This window comes from Schistocerca gregaria, chromosome 8 (genome assembly GCF_023897955.1).
Source record: "Schistocerca gregaria isolate iqSchGreg1 chromosome 8, iqSchGreg1.2, whole genome shotgun sequence".
Lineage (NCBI taxonomy): Eukaryota > Metazoa > Arthropoda > Insecta > Orthoptera > Acrididae > Schistocerca > Schistocerca gregaria.
This window is the reverse complement of record NC_064927.1, coordinates 237,339,584-237,365,116: the sequence shown is the minus strand read 5'-3', so window position 1 is coordinate 237,365,116 and position 25,533 is coordinate 237,339,584. Positions and strand designations below refer to the sequence as shown.

Genomic DNA, 25,533 nt, shown 5'->3' with positions numbered 1-25,533 from the left:
TCTTGACAACTTGGGTCTCTGGCTTCGTGGGGTCTGTGCCACACTAGAATCCTACCATTGGCTCTTACCAAGTGAAATCGGGACGTCACCTAACAGTATGTAGTGCGTGCTTGCTGCCTCATACTGTCAGCGCTCTGCAGCCGCACTGCACAGTCTTTTGCGGAAGTTTTCAATTCAATATGTTAATATTTTTTTCGATACTCTACGCATGATTATGCATCGCTGGAAATGACAGAGAATTTGCATCAAATGTTTGTGCGCTTAAAGAACACAGTCGTAATTCTCCTTTATTCAAGAACGTTCTGCGTGTTTTATTTACATGTCCTGTTCTATTCTTGTCTGTTGTGCGCTATTAGGAGCTCGCACATAGTACTGTTGACACATAGTATTTACTATACGTTGTTAACAGCTTCTTCTCCTTTGTCTTGTCGTGTGTAACAACATGGTCGCCATGTCTTGTCAGTTTTGGTAATATTAGTGGCCGAATGCCATTCCTCACGCCACCACTTCCTCCAAGGCGGAATCTGTACCACATTTGTGTGAGACTAGAGTAAATCTCATGTGCAAGTGTGGAAATGTTTACTGAATGTTCGCGTAGCACGTATTTGTGTCGGGACGTGGGCATGACTCCGGTATTGACCTAGTGGGATAGGAAAACCGCCTGAAAACCACATCCAGGCTGGCCGGCACGCCGTCTCCTGCCGCTAATCAGCAGGTCGGATTCCATCCGGAGCCGGCGAGCCTCTCCGTGTGCCAGAAGCGGGCACTATAACGCACTCGTCTATCCTAGTGGCGTCCACATTCTTAACAACGCTCGCTTAAAAACCGTTCGTTGATATGTTCTCACACCAAGCGACGTGGGTCTCAAAGTGAAACAGTGATGATCATGTTATCCAGTTTACCGCCTCTTTCAGCAATCTGAAGGTCGAACGACGTGTCTTTACAGTACGTTTATCTACTGCATTTGAGCGCATTTTTGTGAAGTTTTTGTAATTTAATGTTCAACACGTTCAGATACGCCATTATGCTTATTGCCCCTCATCGAATGTCAGGCCTAAGCGTCCACCACAACGTACAACGTAGATCAGATCAGGTTGCTCCCAAAAGAGTGTCGTAATGTTTTATTGTATTGTGCAATCCTTTGGGAGTGTGTCAAAAAATTTGGTACTGGATGTGTATCGTTAGAAACTTGTAATACAACGAAATTTATTTTGTAATGTAGGCTGTAAGAGTTTACTAGCAATTTCGATATAGTCTGCTCAAGCCAACGCCTCCAATGACAGGCAACTTACAGCTCTACTTGTCGGTAAACCCTTGAGCTTTTCAACTAATAAAAACAAGAACACACTGGTCACTTGGTCACTGTCAATACACGGATAGGCTACATAAGTAATAATCCAAAACTTTAATTTCAGTTGTATGACTATCTTATCATTCACTAAAGGCAGGCTTGTTTTCAAATCAGTGAAACAAAATTTTATTAGACGTCATCTTCACATTTTATGTGGAAGTAAAATGATGTGTTTAAAAAGTATGAGTACATATGGCTGAGTACTACGCTTGAGCTCAAATAGGTCCTTTTCCTGCCTGCTACTTCTATGCATCATACTTAACAGGTTCATTTTAGCTAGTTTCTCGTTATCGTAGTGCTAGTGATGTCTGAGTACGCCACACAGGACGTCTAAAATATTTAAATTATCTTCGGCAGGGATAGGATTTAACAATAACTGTTCACAATGCATCAGAGTGGCGCAGGGGAAGTCTAACCGGACAATTTTATACAGGACACTTGTGGTCTACTAAGCTGGGGAACAACCTGAAACTGGCCTACAAAAGCAACTTAAGTTACAGCGCATGGGTGCCGCGTGAGCTGTTGAATATTCTGTCGGCGTTTTACATATCACTTTTCGTTAACGTTAGTAAATTGACTTTTCCTGGGAACGTTAGTGAAGGAAAAAACACTTTTGAACACGTTATGCAAAAACGAATTACGTTTAGAATTCGATCTAAACTTAACCCTTACAGACGTAGTAAGAAGAAAATCAACAAAAGCAAAACGAGTATAATGGAATGTAGTCGAATTACGTCGGGTAGTGCTGAGGGAATTAGATTAGGAAATGAAACACTTAAAGTAGTAAAGCAGCTTTGTTATTTGGGGAGCAAAATAACTGATGATGGTCGAAGTAGACAGGATATAAAATCTAGACTGGCAATGGTAAGGAAAGCGTTTCTGAAGAAGAAAAATTTGTTAACATCGAGTATAGATTTAAATTTCAGGAAGTCGTTTCTGAAAGTATTTGTATGGAGTGTAGCCATGTATGGAAATGAAACATGGACGATAAATAGTTTAGACAAGAAGAGAACAGAAGCTTTTGAAATGTGGTGCTACAGAAGAATGCTTAAGATTAAATGGGTAGATCAGATAACTAATGAGGAGGTATTGAACAGAATTGGGGAGAAGAGTAGCTTGTGGCACAACTTGACTAGAAGAAGGGATCGGTTGTTAGGACACGTTCTAAGACATCGAGTGATCACCAATTTAGTATTGGAGGGCAGTGTGGAGGGTAAAACTCGTAGAGGGAGACCAAGATATGAATACACTAAGCAGATTCAGAAGGATGTAGGGTGCAGTAGGTACTGGAAAATGAAGAAGGTTGCACAGGATAGAGTAGCATGGAGAGCTGCATCAAACCAGTCTCAGGACTGAAGACCACAACAACAACAACAACAAGGAAAAAAAGATTTAAGTATTAATTTTACGCTGTTAAAATTTACAAAATCGTCAGATAAAATATTCACAAACATTAGTTATACAATTTGTATGGGCACAACTAAGATGGTGGCGCTAGAGGCCGTCAGAAACTAAAAATATGTGTCGGCGCTCATGCGCTGTGGGTTAGGTGGATTTTGAAGGACAATTTTAGGTTGTCTCCCGGCGTGGTAGATCACATTGTTCGCGTCGAGTTCTTCGGCACCACTGTGGTGTTCTGTTACCAGTTGTCGTTTACACTCTGTGTCGTGTACTCGTGATTGCTGGTAGTCAGTTTTTTCCTCTGGAACGGCGGTCGCTGGACAGCTAGGTGGCAGGCAAGCATGCATTAGACTTTCTCTTTGACAATGACACAAGAGCCGAAACTGGCCAATATCAAATACAAATAGCACTCACTGGTTGGGCGGAATGATGTTGTCCTTTCGTACATTTTATACGGGTTTGGTAACTAACAGAAGGAAGTACTCGAACTACTCAGTTCAGGATCCTCCAGCGTGCGAGTAATTTCGGTATGTAGGCTTGGGATACCCTGTAATGGTGCATTTTGGACATGCATTAAGGTATAAATTGTTATTACATTATTGGTGAGGTGATTTAAATTCAGTATTCAACTGATGTGATTAGCGAAGTTATGGAAACTGAAATTAGGATGACTGAAGGAGTATTTGAACTCAGTCCTTCTACAACATGAGTCTAGTGACCATTTCGACATCTCGCTCTGCAGAGTGCTGAAAGAAGGCTCTTTGCCCTACTGAAATCGAGTCTGCTTCCGCCCATTCGCTCGTGGTTTTTGCACAGTCTCGCTAGCTTTCACCAGGGATGTTCTTGCGGCTTGAGTATTGTGCTGCTACCTGCACGTGGTCGACGACCCGGCAGTACTATATCTGAAGCCTGCAGCGAACGGAACGTGCAGCTTTTTCTGCGGGACACGTTTCTTCTCCCGCCGCAGTTTCGCGAAAACGCCGCTCCCCTCAGCTGACCGCACATGACGGCGGCTTTCTTGCCGCAGCGACGTGTGCCGACCGCTTCCGTCAGGGGGCCTCGCGGTTGGATGACTCGCCAGCACCTCCGTGACGTCACGTGCGTCCGGCCTGCCCTTCCGAGGCGCCGCCATCACAGTGCGGCCATAACCTTCACCGCACCGAACACAAGACTTAGTTTCCAATTTTAGCTTTTTACATTGTGCACCCGAGGTAGTCACCATCTACGAGGTTCGACAATAAAGTAATGAGACTTATGTCAAAAAAACATGTTGCTTACCGTTTTAGTCAAGTTTAGTGTTGTCTCCTTCAAAGTAGTTCCCTTCTGATTGCACACACTTTTTCCAGCTCCTCTGCCACTGATGGTAACATTTCTGGAACTCATATTCTGTAATAACCTCCAAGACCCTCGTCACACATTTTTGGACATCTTGAAAATGGGGTCCCTTGACCACCGTTTTGACTTTTGGAAGTAGAAAAAAGTCGCATGGAGCGATATGTGGTGAATAAGGTGGCTGTGGTAGTAGTGAAATTTGTTTTGAGGTTAAAAATTTATGTACTGACAGAGCAGGATGGGATAGCGCATTATCGTAATGCAGAATCCAATTATTACTAGACGAACTGTTTCTCGATTGATGTTCAGTTCTTCTGCAATCATTTTCACAGATAATCTTCGATCAGCCTGTACGAGTTCACGCACCCTGGCCAAGTTGACATTCGTCTGTGAGGTTGATGGTCGTCCACTGCGGTCTTCATTTTCAACATTCGTTCTGCCTTCGCTAAACAGTTTATGCCAACGAAAAACTTGAGCTCTTGACATACCCTACTCTCCAAAAGCCTTCTAAAGCTTACCGTAAGCTGTCGTCGCGTTTTCACCCAATTTAACACAAAAAGAAGTGGCGTACTGTGTGCAATATTATGCGGTTCAATTTCCGTGACGAGAGACACAAACACTTGTTAACTTATTACAGCAAAACTCACGACTGAGCATCGATGTGCCACTTGAACTAGAAGCAGCTTATAGGGCAAGGTCAAAGATATTATGCGTACGCAAGCCTGCAGGGTTGCCACATCTTGCAAAGAAAATCAGTCTCATTATTGTCGCACCTCGTAGGCAGTGATATTTATTTAGGGAACAGCAAACAATTAAAAAATGTTCACACACAATTAGGCGTATCCACAATCATCTTATCATTATCTGGCTGCCTCTTTTTAGATCATCAGTCAGAAGTATTTTAGTAAGCAAGGTAAAGGTAAGATGTAGTTCTGCGTCGGGCACGAACGCCTGCCGTGTCATACTCGCCAATGGCGCCTTCGGGGGGCGCTAGTAACACACCACTACCGTGGCCGTTGTCGAGTTTCATGACCTCGGAACCGCTACTTAATTGGTCTAGTAGCTCTTTGGTTGGCCTCGAGAGACTGAATCCACCCGGTACCAACCCTCTCACCAGGAAAAACCCTGGTAGCGCCGGGAATCGAACCCGGATTCCCGCAACGCAGACAGTTGCGCTGACCTGTCGGCTACGGATGCGGACAATATGCAAAATAGCATTCATAAATTGAAGTCATTTGGATGAATTGTCCTCGTTAAGAGATCAGCAGTGAGCTCCGTATGCTCGCTCCAAACTCGTTAGTAAGTCCTGTGACGTCGTATCGGACTCGCCGTCTCCGCATGCCTGTGGACCCGTGAGTCTCTGTCGCTGTTCACTCATAACCTGAGTTACGGGCGCAGATGGACTTGACTCACTCAGAAAAGAGAGCGAGTACACTGGTTCGCAAGTATAGTAGTGGCCTCGCGGCATTTCCGCAACATACGCAACCGTTGTGAAAAAAATTCCACCATTAAACTGTACATTACTATTCACTTATTTTATACCATCATGATTTCGGCTTTGTAGCCATCCTCAAGTGCAGGTTCAAATGTCACAAAATGTCCGACCCGTCTAAATGACAGAAGTTGTATGTCAAAATAACGACTCATCGGTTAGCAGTCAATGTTGTTCTGCTTGTACATAAATTCATGTAGGTAAAACTGTTCTGAGTACTGCTGTCGAATATATTTTAATATTTAATACCTATACAGAGAAGTCGAACAATTACGTTGACATATGCGCACTTTCGACGAGTTACCGAGTCTGAGACGACAGAGCCAGAAACCATGTCATGAGGACGAAGTGCAATCTCTAATTGGTGACTAGCCCGTAAGCACAAGTTGCCACGGCCAAATAAATGTACAAATAACGCGCTTTTTTGGTAAAAATACAACAGTGGCGTTGCTCTGTGCCCAGTTTTCCTTTAACGCAGCACATACGTTTTCTCGTCGTCTAAGAGGAGGAATCAAGAATACAACCATTTTGTTTCCATTGAACGAAATGTGTGTGGTTTTAGTCTGAAGCGTGGACTGCAGCGTGGAACTTATTCGAGGAATCCCTCCTCTAATGGGACACATTTGCAGTCAAATACTTCGCAAAAATGGTTCAAATGGCTCTGAGCACTATGGGACTTAACATCTGAGGTCATCAGTCCCTAGAACTTAGAACTACTTAAACCTAACTAACCTAAGGACATCACACACATCCATGCCGGGGGCAGGAGTCGGTCCTGCGACCGTAGCGGTCGCGCGGTTCCAGACTGAAGCGCCTAGAACCGCTCGGCCACAACGGCCGGCAATACTTCGCATCAGTTAGTTTCCGTCTTATACCCTCCACAGTACTCATCTTTCGGACTACCTATAATTCGGGACTAGCCTTACACTCCTGCATGCTTCAGTAAGACGGGAAGAGTCGACGAGTCTGAAGCGACCGCTGCGCCACAGTTCTCAGGCTCGCCATACTCGTGGAACTACAGCGGGAACCAATGAAGCACGTTAGCACTGACGTAACAGCGCCGCCTAGATTTGTGAAGTATGCAACCCGAACAGTAGACTCATACTTGCGATCTCTAAGCCTTGTCTGTGTTTAAAATCGTCAACTCGTGTCGCTCTGCACTGTAAAGTAACACTTTCTCCGTTCATCTGCCTTCTCTGGCAGCGGCTGGCATCCAGTACAAACAGTAAACCTCGACCCAGGGGGTCTCTAAAGAATGGAACTCCGTTGTATAAAACTTCATACCTGCCGAACTGTACATCGCACAATCATATAATTTTGCAGCTACGTTTAGTGATATGTGCGGATACGATCTGCAAAATCTGTTGCGAATAGAGTCTGTAAAACGTCATTCCTGATGCTGCAGTACTACTGCATAAACAGCGAAAATAGTGAGCTATATTTTTTTTTTTCGTTTCATCATTTTGTTGTTTGGAGGACGGGAACGTGGGTGAGGCCGGGAGGGTGTCGGCGAGAAGAAGTTTCGTCACGATTTGAAATCATGTATAAAACCTGTTGGAAGTCGCTAACAGCTGTTATTCTCAACTACTGCAAGAATATAACTGAGTAATTTGCGCTCTGTGAGTTACACTGGCGCACACACTAACTAACAGTAATACTTAGCGCCGATTGAAGTTGCCGTTTCTAAGCTATTGATGGTCGAGGTCTCTGTAGCAATGAACATTGGGAAAAGGTAACTGAAACCACTGATCCTAAACGTAATTGTAAAAGGCGTGTTGAGATTGTAGTACATGCATGTAAAACATATACCCTTGTAAAATAGGATGGTTCTGACTAAAATAACGACTTCGTTCTCCTTTTTGTAAGTTAATATCCATCGCAAATTAGCGCCTTCACTCATGTAAAGATATAGTCTTGCCTGAAACCAGATGAAACTTGTTGAAACAACCTATGTAATAGGAAATTATATCTGGTAATGTACCGTTCCTATGTTACACGTATAAATATGTAAAGTAATGTTTTCCACTCTCCTGCGTCTACTAGATAACAAATCAATAGTAATTCGTTGAGTCTCTGGGAAATACAACCAGCGCTGAATACAATGCAACACCAAATATTTAAAAATCAAAATTCACAGTTAAATCTTCTTCACTCTTATTTCCCTTCCTTACCCTGATATTAAACCTAAATCTAACACTGTCTATCGCTTAGTAATTCCGTACGTGTCCTGCACAAATATTCTGTTGCTACAGATCCGTGACTGTAACGCCGCAACAGAAGTTTGCTGCCAGCTCCAGACGGAAGTATCAGGCGCAGGCACAGGTGGCACCTTCGTTGTAACAACGCCGCGACCTGGAGGTACGGCGACAACACCAGGTCTTGTTCACATACCGCCATCCACTCCCGGCGGCCTCATCCACATTACACCTTCACCTTTCCCTTCAGGTTCCACAGCGGTCCCAGGACATGGTCTGGTACACATTGCGCCTGGCCAGTACGGACCAATAAGTCCAGGCTCTGGACAGCCAGGTCAACCTGGTCAACCTGGCACCCCTGGAACTCCTGGACAACCTGGGCAGCCTGGTCTTCCTGGACACACTGGTTACCAGCCTGGGCAGCCAGGACAGCCTGGACAACCAGGAAAACCTGGGCTACCAGGTCAGCCTGGGCAACCTGGATACCCTGGTCAGCCAGGACAGCCTGGTCAGCCTGGGACACAAGGACAACCAGGACAACCGGGCCAGCCTGGATACCCTGCACAACCTGGACAGCCAGGTTATCCTGGACAGCCTGGACAACCTGGGCAACCTGGAAAACCAGGATACCCTGGACAACCTGGACAACCTGGGCAGCCAGGATACCCTGCACAACCAGGACAGCCAGGATATCCTGGACAGCCTGGGCAACCCGGACAGCCAGGGTACCCTGCACAACCTGGACAACCAGGATACCCTGGGCAACCTGGACAACCTGGGCAACCTGCACAACCTGGACAACCCGGAAAACCAGGATACCCTGGACAACCTGGACAACCAGGATACCCTGGTCAACCTGGACAGCCTGGACAACCTGGACAACCAGGATACCCAGCACAACCTGGACAGCCAGGATACCCTGGACAACCTGGAAAACCAGGATACCCTGCACAGCCTGGACAGCCAGGATACCCTGGACAGCCTGGGCAACCTGGACAACCTGGTAAACCAGGATACCCTGGACAGCCTGGACAACCTGGACAACCTGGACAACCAGGACAACCAGGATACCCTGCACAACCTGGACAGCCAGGATACCCTGGACAGCCTGGACAACCTGGGCAGCCGGGATACCCTGCACAACCTGGACAGCCAGGATACCCTGGACAACCTGGGAAACCAGGGTACCCTGGACAACCTGGACAGCCTGGGCAGCCAGGATACCCTGCACAACCTGGACAACCAGGATACCCTGGGCAACCTGGACAACCTGGACAACCTGGAAAACCAGGATACCCTGGACAACCTGGACAACCAGGATACCCTGGTCAACCTGGACAGCCTGGACAACCTGGACAACCAGGATACCCTGCACAACCTGGACAGCCAGGATACCCTGGACAACCTGGACAACCTGGAAAACCAGGATACCCTGGACAGCCTGGACAACCTGGACAGCCAGGATACCCTGGACAACCTGGACAACCTGGAAAACCAGGATACCCTGGACAGCCTGGACAACCTGGACAGCCAGGATACCCTGCACAACCTGGACAGCCAGGATACCCTGGACAACCTGGGCAACCAGGCCAAACTGGCCATTCTGGGTACTATCCAGGGCAGCCTGGAAAGCCTGGGCAACCTGGGACCCCTGGCCAGCCAGGTCTGCCTGGACAACCTGGATTACCTGGGACACCAGGGCAACCTGGGCAACCTGGACAGCCTGGCCAACCTGGCCACTCTGGATACTACCCAGGACAGCCTGGAAAGCCTGGACAACCTGGAACACCTGGCCAGCCTGGGCAACCTGGACTTCCTGGACAGCCTGGACAACCTGGACAGCCTGGGAAACCTGGTCAGCCAGGCTACACCCCTGGTAAACCAGGCAGTGTGACCCCTGGAGGAATCCCCACTGGGCGTCCTGGACAACCTGTTGGAGTAGCTCCTGGTCAGCCTGGCTACATCCCTGGCCAGCCAGGCCAGTTTGGTTTCATCACTGGCCCCACTGCTCAGCCGTCACAGCCCACCTATGTGTATGGTCAGCAGCCACAGCAACCTGGACAGGTTCTCGTCCCTGTCAGACCAACAGGGACCTTAAATCGTCCCACTACTGGGTAAGTGATTTATGTTTTGACACAAGATGATATAACAAGGAGTAAGCTACTTTTAAAACATTTATAAAGGGAATGAATCAGTACTAAACACAGAACTGACTTTTGTGAAAAGTATCATTATTGCAAGAAGAAGCAAAACTTTCATTCTTACTGTATTCAGTAACTGTAAGTCACCTCAGTATTAAGTAACTAGCTGCGTGACACGTAATGACAGATTGTGAATATAAGATATAATTTTTGTAGGTCTGGCTACTACGGAGTGCCCATCGGTGGGTCCATCTACGACACAGTGACGCCCGCAGGTGCCCAGAAGCCGTACACTGGTCCACTGAACACCACGCCGCACCCAGGCTGCGCTGCCGCCCTCAAGTGCGTCTCCATCAACTACTGCACAGCTGAAGGAGTCATGTCCAACACGCCAGTCGTACTCACTCGCGAGCAGGAGGAGAATCGTGTACCACTTACGGTAAGCCGGCCAGAGTGGCGGAGCGGTTCTAGGCGCTACAGTCTGGAAACGCGACACCGCTACAGTCGTAGGTTCGAATCCTACCTGGGGCACGGATCTGTGTGATGTCCTTGGGTTAGTTATGTTTAAGTAGTTCTAAATTCTATGTGACTGATGACTTCAGTAGTTAAGTCCCATAGTGCTCAGAGCCATTTTTGAAATTACGGTAACACCTTGCTTCCATCTTTTGTCTCTACTTCAGCATCATCATCATACTCTCCTTCCCTTATCCTCCACAGTTCTTCACACACGTTTGACGTGCAAAGAAATAGGAATATTCATAGAGCACAAGTATGATTTCAACCTGTTCCTGTTCTATCCTGTCTCGATAGAAGACCTAATTTTCTGTTTTTACTTGTATGTTCATTTTATTAATATGTAGATTATAGATTATATAGATTATTAATATATAGATTACAGAAGAAAGTAATTGGTAATCTGGACCAAAAATTAGTCGTCCCAAAGAGACAACACGCTAACGCTTTGTAACACCACATATATCCTTGAGGATGGTCTCATTCGACATGGAAGAGCATCCACAAGTTTCTTCAGGTTGCCCCTCATTGGTAATTACATCCCATTGAGCTAACAAATTGTGGAGATGTTGAATGGAACGTTTCGTACGCTGCTCCAGTTACTCCCAAATACCTTGTATCGGGTCGGATGATATACACTGTCAGTAGACGTGCGAAAATGTCTTATAGAACCAGCAACATATGCGTAAAGTACTGTAAACACGGCTATTTTCGTATAGGAAGACAGGGTTTTCGACAGTCCATTCATCTTAGAGGTGTAGACGAAAGGGCAACACCGGTCACAGAGAGTGTGAAACAAACACTCTAGTCGATTTTTCACGGTTACGTGAAAGAGTGTGCACAAAAAACGATAAAGCTAGCTCAAAAGTTCCATACACCGCGAGTTTAAAACTCATTTGGTCATCGATGCATTTGGAAAGAGGCTATCTGACGTCTAGACGTACAACAGTACTCAGCTCCGGTAAGCTACTGACATGTGTTGTTTAGTCATTTAAAACGAGCAGCTGCGTGTGCTGCTTGAGACCATATGTCCAAAGCAAATACTTCTGCTCGTAATGATCGTTCAGAAACTGGAGGTTATGATACTGTATTTAGTGACAGCACGAATTCCTTTATGATCACGTCGTATTACATTGCTGCGACTAGTACTGAATTCTTTTGAACGTGTTGGAATATCTACTTTGACAGGGCAACAAACCGGGCAGCTTCAATCACGGCATCGTCGTGGACACGTCCAAACAGTACAGCTCCTTTCTGCCATTCTGTCACACCTTACAGAGCTGATTCGATACAATCGATTGTCCAGTACACACCACTTTACTGCCACTACTTGCGCCAGTGGTGGAGAGCCGTATGATCGAGTCGTACCTGTTCTATACTATTTGACGCGTTCCAAATTGCCCCATGTGCTGTTTTGGAGGAATAACTAGCAATTTGCCTCATGAGTTTACTCTGCATCTGTCCTGATGGCACTGTGTTTGCCCTCCACGCAGGATTGCCAGGATCCAGACACGGGCATCATCGGCAAGTGCTGCCGCGACCCCAACTACAAGGACCCCTGGCCTGGCGGCATGATGATGAAGACTCCCCAGCCGGACGAGTGCGCGCCCCTCGGGGCCACCTGCCAGCCCAGCTACCAGTGTGGGGCAACCGCACGAGTGCAGCCCGTCAAGGTACGTAGCCAAACCACGATGCAACTTACAGACCGAATGCAAGATTGTCAGTATTCTTACCGACTTGAGCTATCCCGGCACGACTCACAATCGGATCCCACAGTTTCATTTCCGCCTGTACCCATCTCCTATTTTCCAACCATTACAGAAGCTCTCCTGGATAGCTCAGCAGGCACCGATAAAACATAAAATAATGCTCGCGCTATTCGTCCATGAGACTCAGAAGGCTATAGACACGGGTTCACAGGCAGATGCCGTGTTTCTTGACTTCCGCAAGGCGTTCGATACAATTCCGCACAGTCGTTTAATGAACAAAGTAAGAGCACATGGACTATCAGACCAATTGTGTGATTGGATTGAGGAGTTCCTAGATAACAGAACGCAGCATGTCATTCTCAATGGAGAGAAGTCTTCCGAAGTGAGAGTGATTTCAGGTGTGCTGCAGCGGAGTGTCATAGGACCGTTGCTATTCACAATATACGTAAATGACATCGGAAGTTCACTGATGCTTTTTGCGGATGATGCTGTGTATATCGAGAGGTTGTAACAATGGAAAATTGTACTGAAATACAGGAGAATATGCAGTGAATTGACGCATGCTGCAGGGAATGGCAATTGAATCTCAATGTAGACAAGTGTAATGTGCTGCGAATACATAGAAAGGTAGATCCCTTATCATTTAGCTACAAAATAGCAGGTCAGCAACTGGAAGCAGTTAATTCCATAAATTATCTGGGAGTACGCATTAGGAGTGATTTAAAATGGAATGATCATATAAAGTTGATCGTCAGTAAAGCAGATGCCGATTGAGATTCATTGGAAGAATCCTAAGGAAATGCAATCCGAAAACTAAGTAAGTAGGTTACAGTACGCTTGTTCGCCCACTGCTTGAATACTGCTCAGCAGTGTGGGATCCGTATCAGATAGGGTTTATAGAAGAGATAGAGAAGATCCAACGGAGAGCAGCGCGCTTCGTTACAGGATCATTTAGTAATCGCGAAAGCGTTACGGAGATGATAGATAAACTCCAGTGCAAGACTCTGCACCGCGTGACTGCTACGATCGCAGGTTCGAATCCTGCCTCGGGCATGGATGTGTGTGATGTCCTTAGGTTAGTTAGGTTTAAGTAGTTCTAAGTTCTAGGGGACTGATGGCCACAGATGTTAAGTCCCATAGTGCTCAGAGCCATTTGAACCAATTTTTGAAGACTTTGCAGGAGAGACGCTCAATAGCTCGGTACGGGCTTATCTTAAAGTTTCGAGAACATACCTTCACCGAAGAGTCAAGCAGTATATTGCTCCCTCCTACGTGTATCTCGCGAAGAGACCATGAGGATAAAATCAGAGAGATTAGAGCCCACACAGAAGCATAACGACAATCCTTTCCACGAACAACACGAGACTGGAATAGAAGGGAGAGCCGATAGAGCTACTCAGGGTACCCACACACCGTCAGGTGGCTTGCGGAGTATGGATGTAGATCTAGATGTAGATGCACCAAATTTTCTAGTACAGACACTGGTGAAACCACAATAGATTAAACAGTTCAAGTACGTAGGAGAGATAATCCAAGATAACAGGTCAGTAAACCACTCATAGATGAAATGATGCAGAAAGTGGAAAAGGGGGATGAAATAACGAAAAATATTTACAATAACAAATGTATTTCCATAAATCAAGGAACATAATATTGCAATACAACAGTGGAATCGGAATGCCTCTACATAATCGACTACCTACAAATAAATTACAGAACTAAAATTACTGGAAACATGAATAATTAGAAATATTATAATCCAATAAGAAACACACAAGCCCAGAAATTAAGAAGCGATGTCACAACAAATAAAAAAATCAGAAACAACAAAGAAAAGTTGGTTGATTCCAAGAGATAAGAAAAGACATGAGTGTCGACGTAAAGGAAGGTGACATTAGAAAATGTGCAATAGCAACATGGATCTTGTGGCTAAGCAAAGCACACAAGAAACTCTAGAGGAGTTTTCGTTTCGTAGTGATGTCTTTCGATGATAGTGACCAAACGAAGAGAATATTTTGTATATAACTGACTAGTGATTACAATTAGAGAGATTGGAGCACCATGTTAGACTACAAGAAAAGTCATAGTCGTTTGACATTACGGACTGAGAGGCGAAAGGCTTCTACAGTTCTTCCATTGGTTTTTGATTATTGTGGCAAATATCCTCTTCAGAAATCACAAAGAGAGAAGGTACATTTGGCAGGGAGTGGAAGGTATGGAAAAGTATCTACTGAAGTAAGTCATGGTTAGATAAGATTCAAGATCAAAACATTTCATACAAGAGAAACCTGAAAGCTTGATCAGATGTCTTGGGAATGAATCACACATCGAGCACAGTAAGTCAACAGTTGTTATGTTCCGAAGTAGTTCACATTTCTTACTTTTCTGTGATGAATGAATGTAAATAATGTCCATAAAGATAAGATATTTTTTGTGTGTTATGCAAGTTATAACGTAGATAGCACTCAAATGACACTCCATGTTCACATTGCTGTGATGGACGCTCTTTTGTTTATTTCAGAACTGCAGAGTCGGCCTCGATGGATCGTCTGGCGTGTGTTGCCGGTTCCAGCCTAGTTCGGGCAACCCCTTCCTTCCTGGTGGTGTGTTCACTGGCAGTACCAAGAAGCCAGAATATGGCTATGGACCATCGTCTCCATCTCCTGGCAAGCCACTAAAGACTCCAGGCTCCAACGTAATTGTCCCTGGAGGTACCACTGCCGTTGGGTTTCCAGTCACAACGACGCCTTCTCCATTTGGACAGCCAGGTTTCTCCACAACACCCTCCCCAGGTTCCTACAGACCTGGTTATACCGTTACTTACCAGCCAGGGGCCTCCTCCACTCCAGGTGTGTACCAGCCTTCTGGTACTGCTGTCTACCCTGGTAGCTCGACCCCTGGTGTTTATCAGCCAGGCTACTCCACTCCAGGAGTATACCAACCATCATCTACACCATCACCATTCCAGCCATCTGGCACACCTGGATATTCAAGCGGCACTACGCTGTCGCCTTACCAGCCATCATCTCAACCTGGTTACAGTACAACTCCAGCACCCTTCCAGCCTGCAGGTGGCACCAGGTTCCCCTCAGGTTCGAGACCCGGGGTATTCCCATCAGGCTCTACGCCAGGTGGCACTGTGTACCCTGGATCGACCCCATCATCGTACCAGCCAGGTGGCGTGACTGGTTATCCTACAGGTACCTATGTACCAGGCAGCCAGACTGGCCAGGGAACACTGCCTGGTTTCCAAGGCCGTCAACCATCTGGTACCAGCCTCGTAGTAGCCTACAGCAAGATCAGCCCACCTACCTGCGGCATTGGCACCAAACAGGTAATACATTAACACAGTCATCCAATTGAGCCTTTGATAGCAGTGAATGTTGATTATCAGTAAAACGATCAATGGCGTAAATGAAATTGACAAACCACTAATGAAAAGTTGGTCTTAGTTCTTCGTTTCTGAAATAGACGGAAGGGGAGGGCATAGGGGGAGTTACCCGATTTCCAATCCAATGGAAAGTCACAGAGGCAAAATATAATAGAAGGTAACTATTAGAAGAACAAGTTTGCAGTAAGAACGACTAAGAAAGAGATGACTGTAACTGAAATAGGAACAGGTTGCATAACATGTGTTACGTGTGATGGGATCCTAAGATATATAAATAAATTAATCAGCCTGTGGCTACAGTAGTTTTCTCAGTGATGCTAATCGCACATCGGGACGTAGCAGGGCTGTCATGTGATCAGCTGGTCTACATAAGAAGACTGCAGACTTTCGAAGAACAAATACAAGTGACAAATGCAAAATTTGAGGCATACAAGAGTACGAACACGGATCTCCTGTTTATTGCGGTTAGTCTGCTTGAACAGTCCGCTCAGTCTATGTGTCTACATGTACTAAAACTTTCATTGTAGTACCTCATCAAACTTCTTCAGTAATGTGTTGTATGTATGCTAATCTCCATCTTACCGCGTAATGTTTGTCCTCTACTGTTCGCCCGACTAGCATGGACGTAATTCATTGACGTCTTAACATATTTCCTACTATTTCATTAGCGTGTCCCACGTACTATATGGGTCAGGGAAATGAAAGCGAGACAAATGGACAAAAGCAATAAACTCATTATTATTTCAAAAATAGTCGCCCGACCACATGTTGCTAAATTTGTTTCGACTACGGTGCATAAGTGTCCTGGGAAGCCCTTGCACATGCTCTGTACAGTCATGATTTCTCCAAATGTGATTTTCACATTTTTTGGAACCCTGAAGATAGACATTCGTGGTCGTCGATTTGCTACGGACGGAGGGCGCACGCCTGGGTGAAATCATGGTTCCGTGATGCAACCACAAACATTTTTCATGAAATCATTGACCGTCTTGTTTCACGGTGGGACAAATGTATTAACAGCTATGGCGATTACTTTTGAAACAATAAGCAGTTTATTGACTTTTACCATCTGCCTCGTTTTCGTCGCTAGTTCGCGGAAAGCCTCCTTCTTTCTTCGCTCAACAGCCTAATTTCAACACTCTTCTGTATCACCACATCTCAAACGGTTCTATTCTCAAATTTTCCGGTTTTTCCACAGTCCATGATTCACTTCAATAGAATACTGTGCTCCAGGCTTATTTTGGCAGAAATTACTTCCTCGCATTCAGGTTTATGTTTAACGCTAGTAGTCTTCGTTTCCCAGTGCTAGTCTGCTTCATACGTTCTCCCAGCTTCCTGTTTTCAAGACATCATAATTTCGTCACTTGGTCTACAATGTGATCCCCAATTTTGATGCTAATCTCATTTCTGCTCCTGCTTGGCATTATCTTTCTGTTGATTCTCAGTCCACTTTCTATGCTCGGTAGATTGTTCATTCAATTCCATCTCACTTTCGCAGATGATGGCAAATGTCATTAATTAATCTTGTCGTTGAGATCCCTTCACCTTGAATTTATATTCCACTTTCGAAACTTTCCTTCATTTGCTTCATTGGTTCTTCGATATGGACAGTAAAATACAAGGACTACGTGACCTTCTTATTCCGAGCATTTCTATCCTGGTCATCTAGTCTAATTGCTCCTTCTTGGTTCTTGTATTTATGCGTGTTTCCATATAATGTAGGATTCCTAGCGTTTTGCTCCACTTTACAGTACCAAACTATTTTTTAGATTAATAGATCCTAATAAAGCGTCGTAATTCTTCTTAAATCTTGCTTCCTTCAACAAGGACTACCCTTTATTACTTGCAAACACTAAAATCAGATGTTCGTACGCTAGGAATGACGCCTGCAAAGGTATGGATATGATGTAGAACCGTAGCTTTCCAGCCACTGTAATGCACACTCTGGACCCGAACTCTACCAACACACTTTTTGAGGTCGTTCAGAGATTATTTAGGAGTATTTTGGTGTGAGATGGCTGTAGTCTCCAATGGCCCGTTATAGAGTAATTTCAGCTCATTTGATTCCTTATGTCCATTTGTACGGTATTTTCAACGTTATTACGCTGAAACTTTCTCCACAACAGTGCACATGTCGGCTGTGCGTGCTGTGTGTATTGTTTTGCAAACAAATTTGCCCCACAATGAAATTTTCACTCTGCAGCGGAGAGTGCAGTGATATGAAACTTCTTGGGAGATTAAAACTGTGTGCCGGACCGAGACTTGAACCCGGGACCTTTGCCTTTCGCGGGCAAGTGCCCTACCTACCGAACTACCGAAGTACAAATCATGACCCGTTCGCGCAGCTTCAATTCCGCCAGTACCTCGTCTCTGTGAAGTTTGGAAGGTATCCAAACTTCACAGAAACTCTCCTGCGAACCTTGCAGCAGTAGCATTCCTGGATGAAAAGATATTGCGGGGACATGGATTTGCCACAGCCTGGGGGATGTTTCCAAAGTGAAGTTTTCAGTCTGCAGCGGAGTGTGCGCAGATACGAAACTTCCCGGCAGCTTAAAACTGTGTGCCGGACCGAGACTCGAACTGGGGACCTTTGTATTTCGCGGGCAAGTGCTCTACCGAGCAGGAGAGCCTCTGTGAAGTTTGGAAGGTAAGAAACGGGGTACTGGCGGAATTGAAGCTGTGGGGAGAAGTCGGGAGTCGTGCTTGCCGCAAAGTTCCCGAGTTCGAGTCTCGGTGCGACAGACAGTTTTAATCTGCCAGGAAACCCCAAAATTACCCCATTCGCTGGCAGTACTTAATTATAGCAATCGTAATGGCCAGTTTACTATTTGCCCACAAGTTTACCTTCAGTATTGTTCGGTTCTGTCTTAGATTTAATTTTCCGATAATATTTGTTATACATTAACACAGATACCCAGCAATGTGACTAGGTTTACTAGTAAAGAGCTGGCCTATACGGAAATAGTATGTGGGTTCACTGAATGCAATCGAAGAACGGGTCAACGACGTCATGCCGAGCTGACCCCGCAATGAGACGGAAACCTCGTCACAATATTTTTCCAGCTGAGGGTTCTCACATTACTCTGACTTTTGTGTCGTTCGAATTGGTGTTTGCGTGTTACAGGCTTCGTCACTGATGTGAAGATATGTTGACACGGAAAAAGGGAGATGAGGTAGCGAACAGATTAAATTACGCTTGCATTATTACTTTGTAAAGAGCCACTGAAGCCCCCGGGCGTCTTACCCGGAAACTGGTAAACTAAGCCGTCCCATCATGCCCCCTCGATTCTTAAGAGAATAGAACCCCTGTACATAAAACAGCTTCACAAGTCTGATCACTTTCCATGTGAGCTAATGTGTTTGACGCTAAGCGTACTAAAATTTTATGGTTGAATACGCAAAACCGGAATTACGTTAGTTTTATTACTTTCGATTATTTGCCCACAGACTAATCAAAAATATACATTTTTCTGGTTTTTCTTCTAAAGTATGTATAGTACAATGATATAATTTTGTAAGTACCTTCGTGGTATAAGTGGATACTGTCTGCAAAATGGGTAGCTAATGGAAACATCAAATTAAAACGTCCCGCTTGATGCTGAAGTTTTACCTCATAAAAACCGAACATTCAGTAAGCGATAGATTGATTCCTTTCTTTATTTTGTGCGGCAGTTACCGAGAAAAGTTTGTAAAAGATTTGAAATTATGTTTAAAGTTTTTAGGAGTCGCTAAGTGCCCTCATTTTCAAATACTGGATGAATATGATCTGGGTGAGTTATGCTATGAGAGTTGCAATGCTTCAAGGCAAATACAGTGTTTCTAACGTTAATGCTTGACTTAGTGTGTTAAACCTTAAACGTAAGATTATACTCCTCAGAGAGTAGATTATGACAGCATTTTAAGTTTTAGAATACGGCGAGTCATTATATGAAATATTGAAAATCAAATTTTTGTTGTTCCTGAAAGCTGTGAGAGATACAAACTGCAACTTGGCCTTGGGGACGAATTTAGGCGTTTAGTAATGTAACTACTCAGACAAATTCCCGAAATGTTGTTGGTGGAGTACATCTATTGAATTTTATAATTTTTAACATTTTTATGCAGCGACAGCAACTGATATTGTTTATATAAGAATATACAGTCTCTAGTCACACGACGAGGCCCATACAACGGGCTTAAAGTGAATTTGCTACAGCTTGGTTAATAGAAGTGACAAAACCTTATGGTTATGCATCAAGTTTTATAAAGTTGACTTAGGACATGGCTTGTTTTAGGCAAACATTTAAATAATATTTTATGTTCTGAAGAAGACCTTATTACTAACGTTGAAACCTAGGTAAACGATAAAGTTAACATGCATCTGTAGGCTGTATATTCTTATATACCTATTGAATTCATTTCGGTGAATGTGGTTCAGTTGACATGTGAAGAACTTGCGCAGCGTCAACTGTATCCTGTCTGCATGTCCCTGCTCTGGACTAAATTTTGTTCGCTGTGTGTGTCACAGAGACAGGGCGTGCCGGAGAACGACGCAGCGCCCGGTGAGTTCCCGTGGGATGTGGTCATCTTCTCTGACGAGCTGCAGTCGGCGCTCTGTGCAGGAGTCATCGTCACCGAGAAGGCCATCCTCACCACCGCCCACTGTGTCGAGGGGTAAGCACCTGTCACCATCATGGGACCTTGACACTCTGTAGTCGGTTGTTGCTCTATTCCTTAGAGCCGTCGTCACACAGAACGTGCACTCGAACGTCAACGTTCAGCTTCTCGAGTTTCTGACGTCATGACATGGAAAAAGCACGCTACGGAGTCTTTCCCAATGAGCAGAGCAATATCAAGCCTTACAGATATTGTGAACGCGCATTTGAAGTTAGACTAGACAAATGAAAGACTACTACCTTCGTCACGTGCAAGGCACCTCTCTCTTTTCAGTGCAAAGTTGGAAAGCGTCATATTTGTTTTCAGTTGCAGCCCATATTTGGTGGGTGTCGTATTACAAGTAGCCTTTCCACCACAGCTTTGTTCACATATGTATTTGTCACATCTATTGAGCACACCTTCTCCTACTCCCCCCCCCCCCTAGTGACCACCACTTCCTCACTACCTCCCTCTGTTGTCCACCTCATCCTTCCATCTCTATCTGTCTGTCTCCTTCTTCCTACTCTCTCTGCTTCTTCATCACGTCTTCTCCCTCTCTTTGTCCACTTCTTCCACTCCCTCTCTCTAACCATATCTTCCTCGTCCCTCCCTCTAACCATATCCTCTTCCTTTTCCACCTGTCCCCTACCCCTCTACAACTTCTACCTACCTCATGCATCTCTCCATACTCCCTTCTCTCTGTCCATTTCCTTCTCCCCTCACTTTGTCCATCACCTCCTCTATCTATCTCAACCCAACCCCAGCCATTGGCATGTTTAGCTCATGAAATATAGTTCAGTACAGCAGACCAATACGGCTTCCACAACATACCTGTCGTGCAGGCCAAGCTACACACCAGGTGTTGGAGAAAAACAAGTTTTTGCCACTATCTCTACTCCCATTGGAGCTAGGAGGTTATAAACAACACAGTGCTGATACTTGTGAGGCTTTCTGTTTCTGTGCCAAATTTGTTTCAAACCGATCAAGGCGTTTGGGAGGAGATGCCAGACGTACATACACACAAACATTCTGCTTTACATATATAATATATGACATCGTATGACTATATGCCATTTCATAGCACCAGCACGTTGAGAATCTCTCAAAAACGTGTCGTTGTTGGCAAAATTTGTTGTTAGAAACTGATGGGAAACATCATATTGGTGTGTAAAGAGTTTTTGTATTAGTACCTCTGTGTTACCAAAATATGCTGTTTCAAGGCATCAGCACACTGAATATCTTTCAAAACTGTATAGTCTTGGTATGATCTGTTCCAATTAAGTGTCAGTTCATACATTCGATATTCCTTTATTTACCCTTCGGACTGAGTCTAAATTAAATAGACTGCCCATCTATAGCATAACCTCTTTGCATCACACGGTGGAAGTTTAAAAAAAAAAAAAACACTGCATTCCTTTGCCCAATGATGACTGGCTTTTTGCCTTTTTCAGTAGTGGTGAATGCACATGTTTCCCTTGTTTGTTTTGCTCTTTTGCCGTGAGCTCTTAATAATATATCAACAACAACTCGCTCATGTTGTCAAGGCGGCTAAAGAAGTCACAAAACTTGGCCTGCAACATTTCCGCCACTGCCTCGGTCTGGTGAACTTTTTGAATGGGTGTGAGCAATCGAAAAATCTAGCCAGTGGCTACATTTGTCATAGTTAAAATGTCGTGCAAGATGTTGAAAACTGATCCATGACTGGTTTTCACTTTCCCCACTGTTTCTTCGACTGTGATACACCAGTCTTCGAACACCAGGTCCTCGAGTTGTCTTGCAATTCCCAGAGGGATGGCCTGTCACTTGATGAAAGAGTTCGCACTACCCAGCGACTGTGTCATTTATGATAGTGCATTGCTGTGAATTGCTCTATAATTTAGCATGGATTGTTGCAGTGTTGTTCCCCTTCAAATGCAGAGAATGAATACGAGTTCGGCTCTCCATTTTATCAATGGGTTGTGCTGTTTTGCTTCCGAAGGGGCATGATCTGGTACAATGGATCTAAGATTTCAATGCATATCAAGACTGTAGTCGTGTATCTACTAGTAAACAATACAATCTTGACGTCACTTTATTTTTTCGAGGTGAAAATTGTAACTTTATGACCTCCCCTCGTAGTGATAAGACATGAGCCAGTCCGTTTAGTGAGCGTCGGTGGATGGTCGCATTACAGACGCGAGAGCTCTGACCTGACGGTGAAGGCGGGCCTGCAGTCGGTGGGCGGGCAGCCCGTGGCGCAGTCCCAGGTGGCCGCCACCATCCGCCACCCCAACTTCGACCCCAACACGCAGTTCGACGACCTGGCGCTGCTGGTGCTGGCGGCGCCACTGCCGCTGGGCGCCGCTGGACGACTCTCCGCCGTCTGCCTGCCGCTCTCCAGGGCCTCCGGGCCTTCCAACGGCTGCGTCGCCAGCGGCTGGACCAAGGCCGCCATACAAGGTAACACACACTGCGAGTCCCCTTCCGTTCGCGACCTGGTTGTTTATTTATTTTCCTGCTGTTTTATCAATGCGAGCGACTTCCTATTCGGATGGTATTATAGAGGGTTGGAGCTGTGACTACATTGTCAGGACAATGTGAAGCAGAGTGGGGTGATGAGGATCTGTTCAACGCCCACAGGCGCTAATAAGACAGTGTTATCAGAATATACATTATTATTAAAACATGTCTTCCTTCATGACTGTCAGTAGCCAGGCGCACAGAAGGGCGCTGACCATGCGGTATTATTCCAATCCCTTTCTTCAGACATTCAGTTCAGATATTTCTGCAGCTGAAAGCCATTCTTGTGTACGAGTTACGCGTTGTTGCGTCACTGTGCATGATCTATGGAATGAAGTTATGCTCCCTTCTCCACGAAGTCACTCTGCTGCATCGGCGAACTGGTCCTCCAGCTCAGGTGGGGTGTGGCAGTTTAGCTCGGAGCTGGGCTCATGCTACATACACTGAAGAGCCAAAGAAACTGGTGCACTTGCCTAATATCATATAGGTCACCCGCGAGCACGCATAAGTGCTCCAACACGACATAGCATGGACTCGACTAATGTCTGAAGTAGTGCTGGAAGGAACTCACACCATGAATCCTGCACGGCTGTCCATAAATCCGTAAGAGTACGAGGGGATGTAGATCTCTCCTAAACAGCACGTTGCAAGGAATCCCAGATATGCTCAATAATGTTCATGTCTGGGGAGCTTGGAGGACAGCGGACGTGTTTAAGCTCAGAAGAGTGTTCCTGAAGCCACTCTATAGGAATTCTGGACGTGTGGGGTGTCATGTTGTCCTGCTGGAATTGCCCAAGTCTGTTGGAATGTGCAATGGACGTGAATGGAAGCAGGCGATCAGACAGGATCCTTACGTACGTGTCACCTGTCAGAGTCGTATCTAGACGTATCAAGGATCCCATATCACTCCAATTGCACACACCATGACAGAGCCTCCACCAGCTCGAACAGCCCCCCGCCGACAAAAAAATAAATAAATAAATAAAAAAGTTCAAATGTGTTTTAAATCTTATGGGACTTAACTGCTAAGGTCATCAGTCCCTAAGCTTACACACTACTTAACCTAAATTATCCTAAGGACAAACACACACACCCATGCCCGAGGGAGGACTCGAACTTCTGCCGGGACCAGCCGTGCTGATATGAAGGGTCTATGGATTCATGAGATTGTCTCCATACCCGTACACATCCATCCGATCGATACAATTTGAAAGGAGGCTAGTCTGACCAGGCAACATGTTTCCAGTCATCAACAGTCCGATGTCGGTGTTGACGGGCCCAGGCGAGGCGTAAAGCATTGTGTCGTGCAGTCACCAAGGTACACGAATGGGTCTTTGGCTCTGAAACTCTATATCGATGATGATTCGATGAATGGTTCGCACACTGATACTTGTTGATGGCCCAACTTTAAAATCTGCAGCAGTTTTCGGAAAGGGTTGCACTTCTGTCAAACTGAACGATTCTCTTCAGTCGTAAGTCCTTTTCTTGCAGGGTCTTTTTCCGGCCGCAGCGATGTCGGAGATTTGATTTTTTACCGGATTCCTGATATTCGCGGTACACTCGTGAAATGGTCGTACGGGAAATTCCCCACTTCACCGCCACCTCGGAGATGCTGTGCCCCATCCCTCTTGCGCCGACTATAACACCACGTTCAAACTCACTTAAATCTTGATAACCTGTCATTGTAGCAGCAGCAACCGATCTAAGAACTGCGCCAGACTTTTGTTGTCTTACATAGGCATTGCCGACCGCAGCGCCGTATTCTGCCTTTTTACATATCTCTGTATTTGAATACGCATGCTTATACCAGTTTCTTTGGAACGTAAGTGTATACATCAGTTATTCTTCCGGGTTGCCATACCAGTATAGATGTTGCACACTAGCCTGTCTTGACTTCTGCTCCGGCTCTGCCGTTCGCTGGAGCAAAACTTAAAAATTTTCGCACCTGCCTGGGATATCATTGAGGGGCATAACAATAATTATAACTCGCCACTTTTCTTTCAGTGTAGGAATCTGAGGAAGCCGGATAACTTCAGACCAATATATACTGTTTCCACACATTTCCAACCTTATCTAGGTACAATAACGTGCGCTGTAAAAATGTAGCTTTGTAGTAGTCGTGGCAATTGCAATGTTGATTCCAGTGTGCAGCCAATTGTGCGAGAAGGTGAGGCTTGTCTCCCTCACAGCTCTCCTTCCCCTTCCGCAGCCCGTATCCTAGGAGAGATCGCGAGTTTACACTTCCAGAATCCCCAATTAAGAACCAAATACCATTGTGTAAATAGTACGTCGTCGAACATTCATCCTCCACTGTCACCACGGAAGCAAATATCCATCGATCATCCCGAACGGAACTCTAACAGTTACCTTGGCAAGATATGAAATAAAATGATCACATAGGCTCAGTGCGTTGGCCATGTCATGAGAAAATTCAATCAGTCTACAAAGGAGATTTCTTACAAAACAATCGTGCTAGCCATCTCTAGAATACTACTCAGGTGTATGGAGCCTATATCAGATAGGACCATCAGGAGTAGTAGAGCTGGTGCAAAGAAACGCAGCGCGTGTGGTCACAGATTCGACCCGTGGGAGAGTGTCGCGGGGATATTGAAATATCTGAACTGGCAGACTGTTGAGAATGGATAGCATTCCAATAACTAGTATTAAATGATGAATACATTACAAATCCCTATGTATCGCTTCCCTATAGCCAGCAAAGATAAGCTTAGAGTAACTGCAGCACACAAAAAGAAATTTAAGCATACTTCCCACGCATCATACGCAGATGGAACGGGAAAAAGTCGTAATAAGTGATACAATGTTACGCGCGGGACAACGAATTACGAAGTGTAGATGCAGGCTTAGATAACAGGA

General features: G+C 45.2%; 1 protein-coding gene across 1 annotated transcript in view; it reads left to right on the top strand.

The window, feature by feature from the left end:
• LOC126283987 (collagen alpha-2(IV) chain-like) overlaps positions 1-25,533 on the top strand; it is a 59,540-nt gene that overhangs the window by 26,449 nt on the left and 7,558 nt on the right. The window contains exons 5-11 of the mRNA XM_049982479.1: positions 7,829-7,934; positions 8,022-9,885; positions 10,129-10,351; positions 11,919-12,098; positions 14,656-15,468; positions 20,033-20,178; positions 22,334-22,599. Coding sequence (XP_049838436.1) covers positions 7,829-7,934; positions 8,022-9,885; positions 10,129-10,351; positions 11,919-12,098; positions 14,656-15,468; positions 20,033-20,178; positions 22,334-22,599 — 3,598 coding nt within the window. The remainder of the gene's footprint in view (positions 1-7,828; positions 7,935-8,021; positions 9,886-10,128; positions 10,352-11,918; positions 12,099-14,655; positions 15,469-20,032; positions 20,179-22,333; positions 22,600-25,533) is intronic.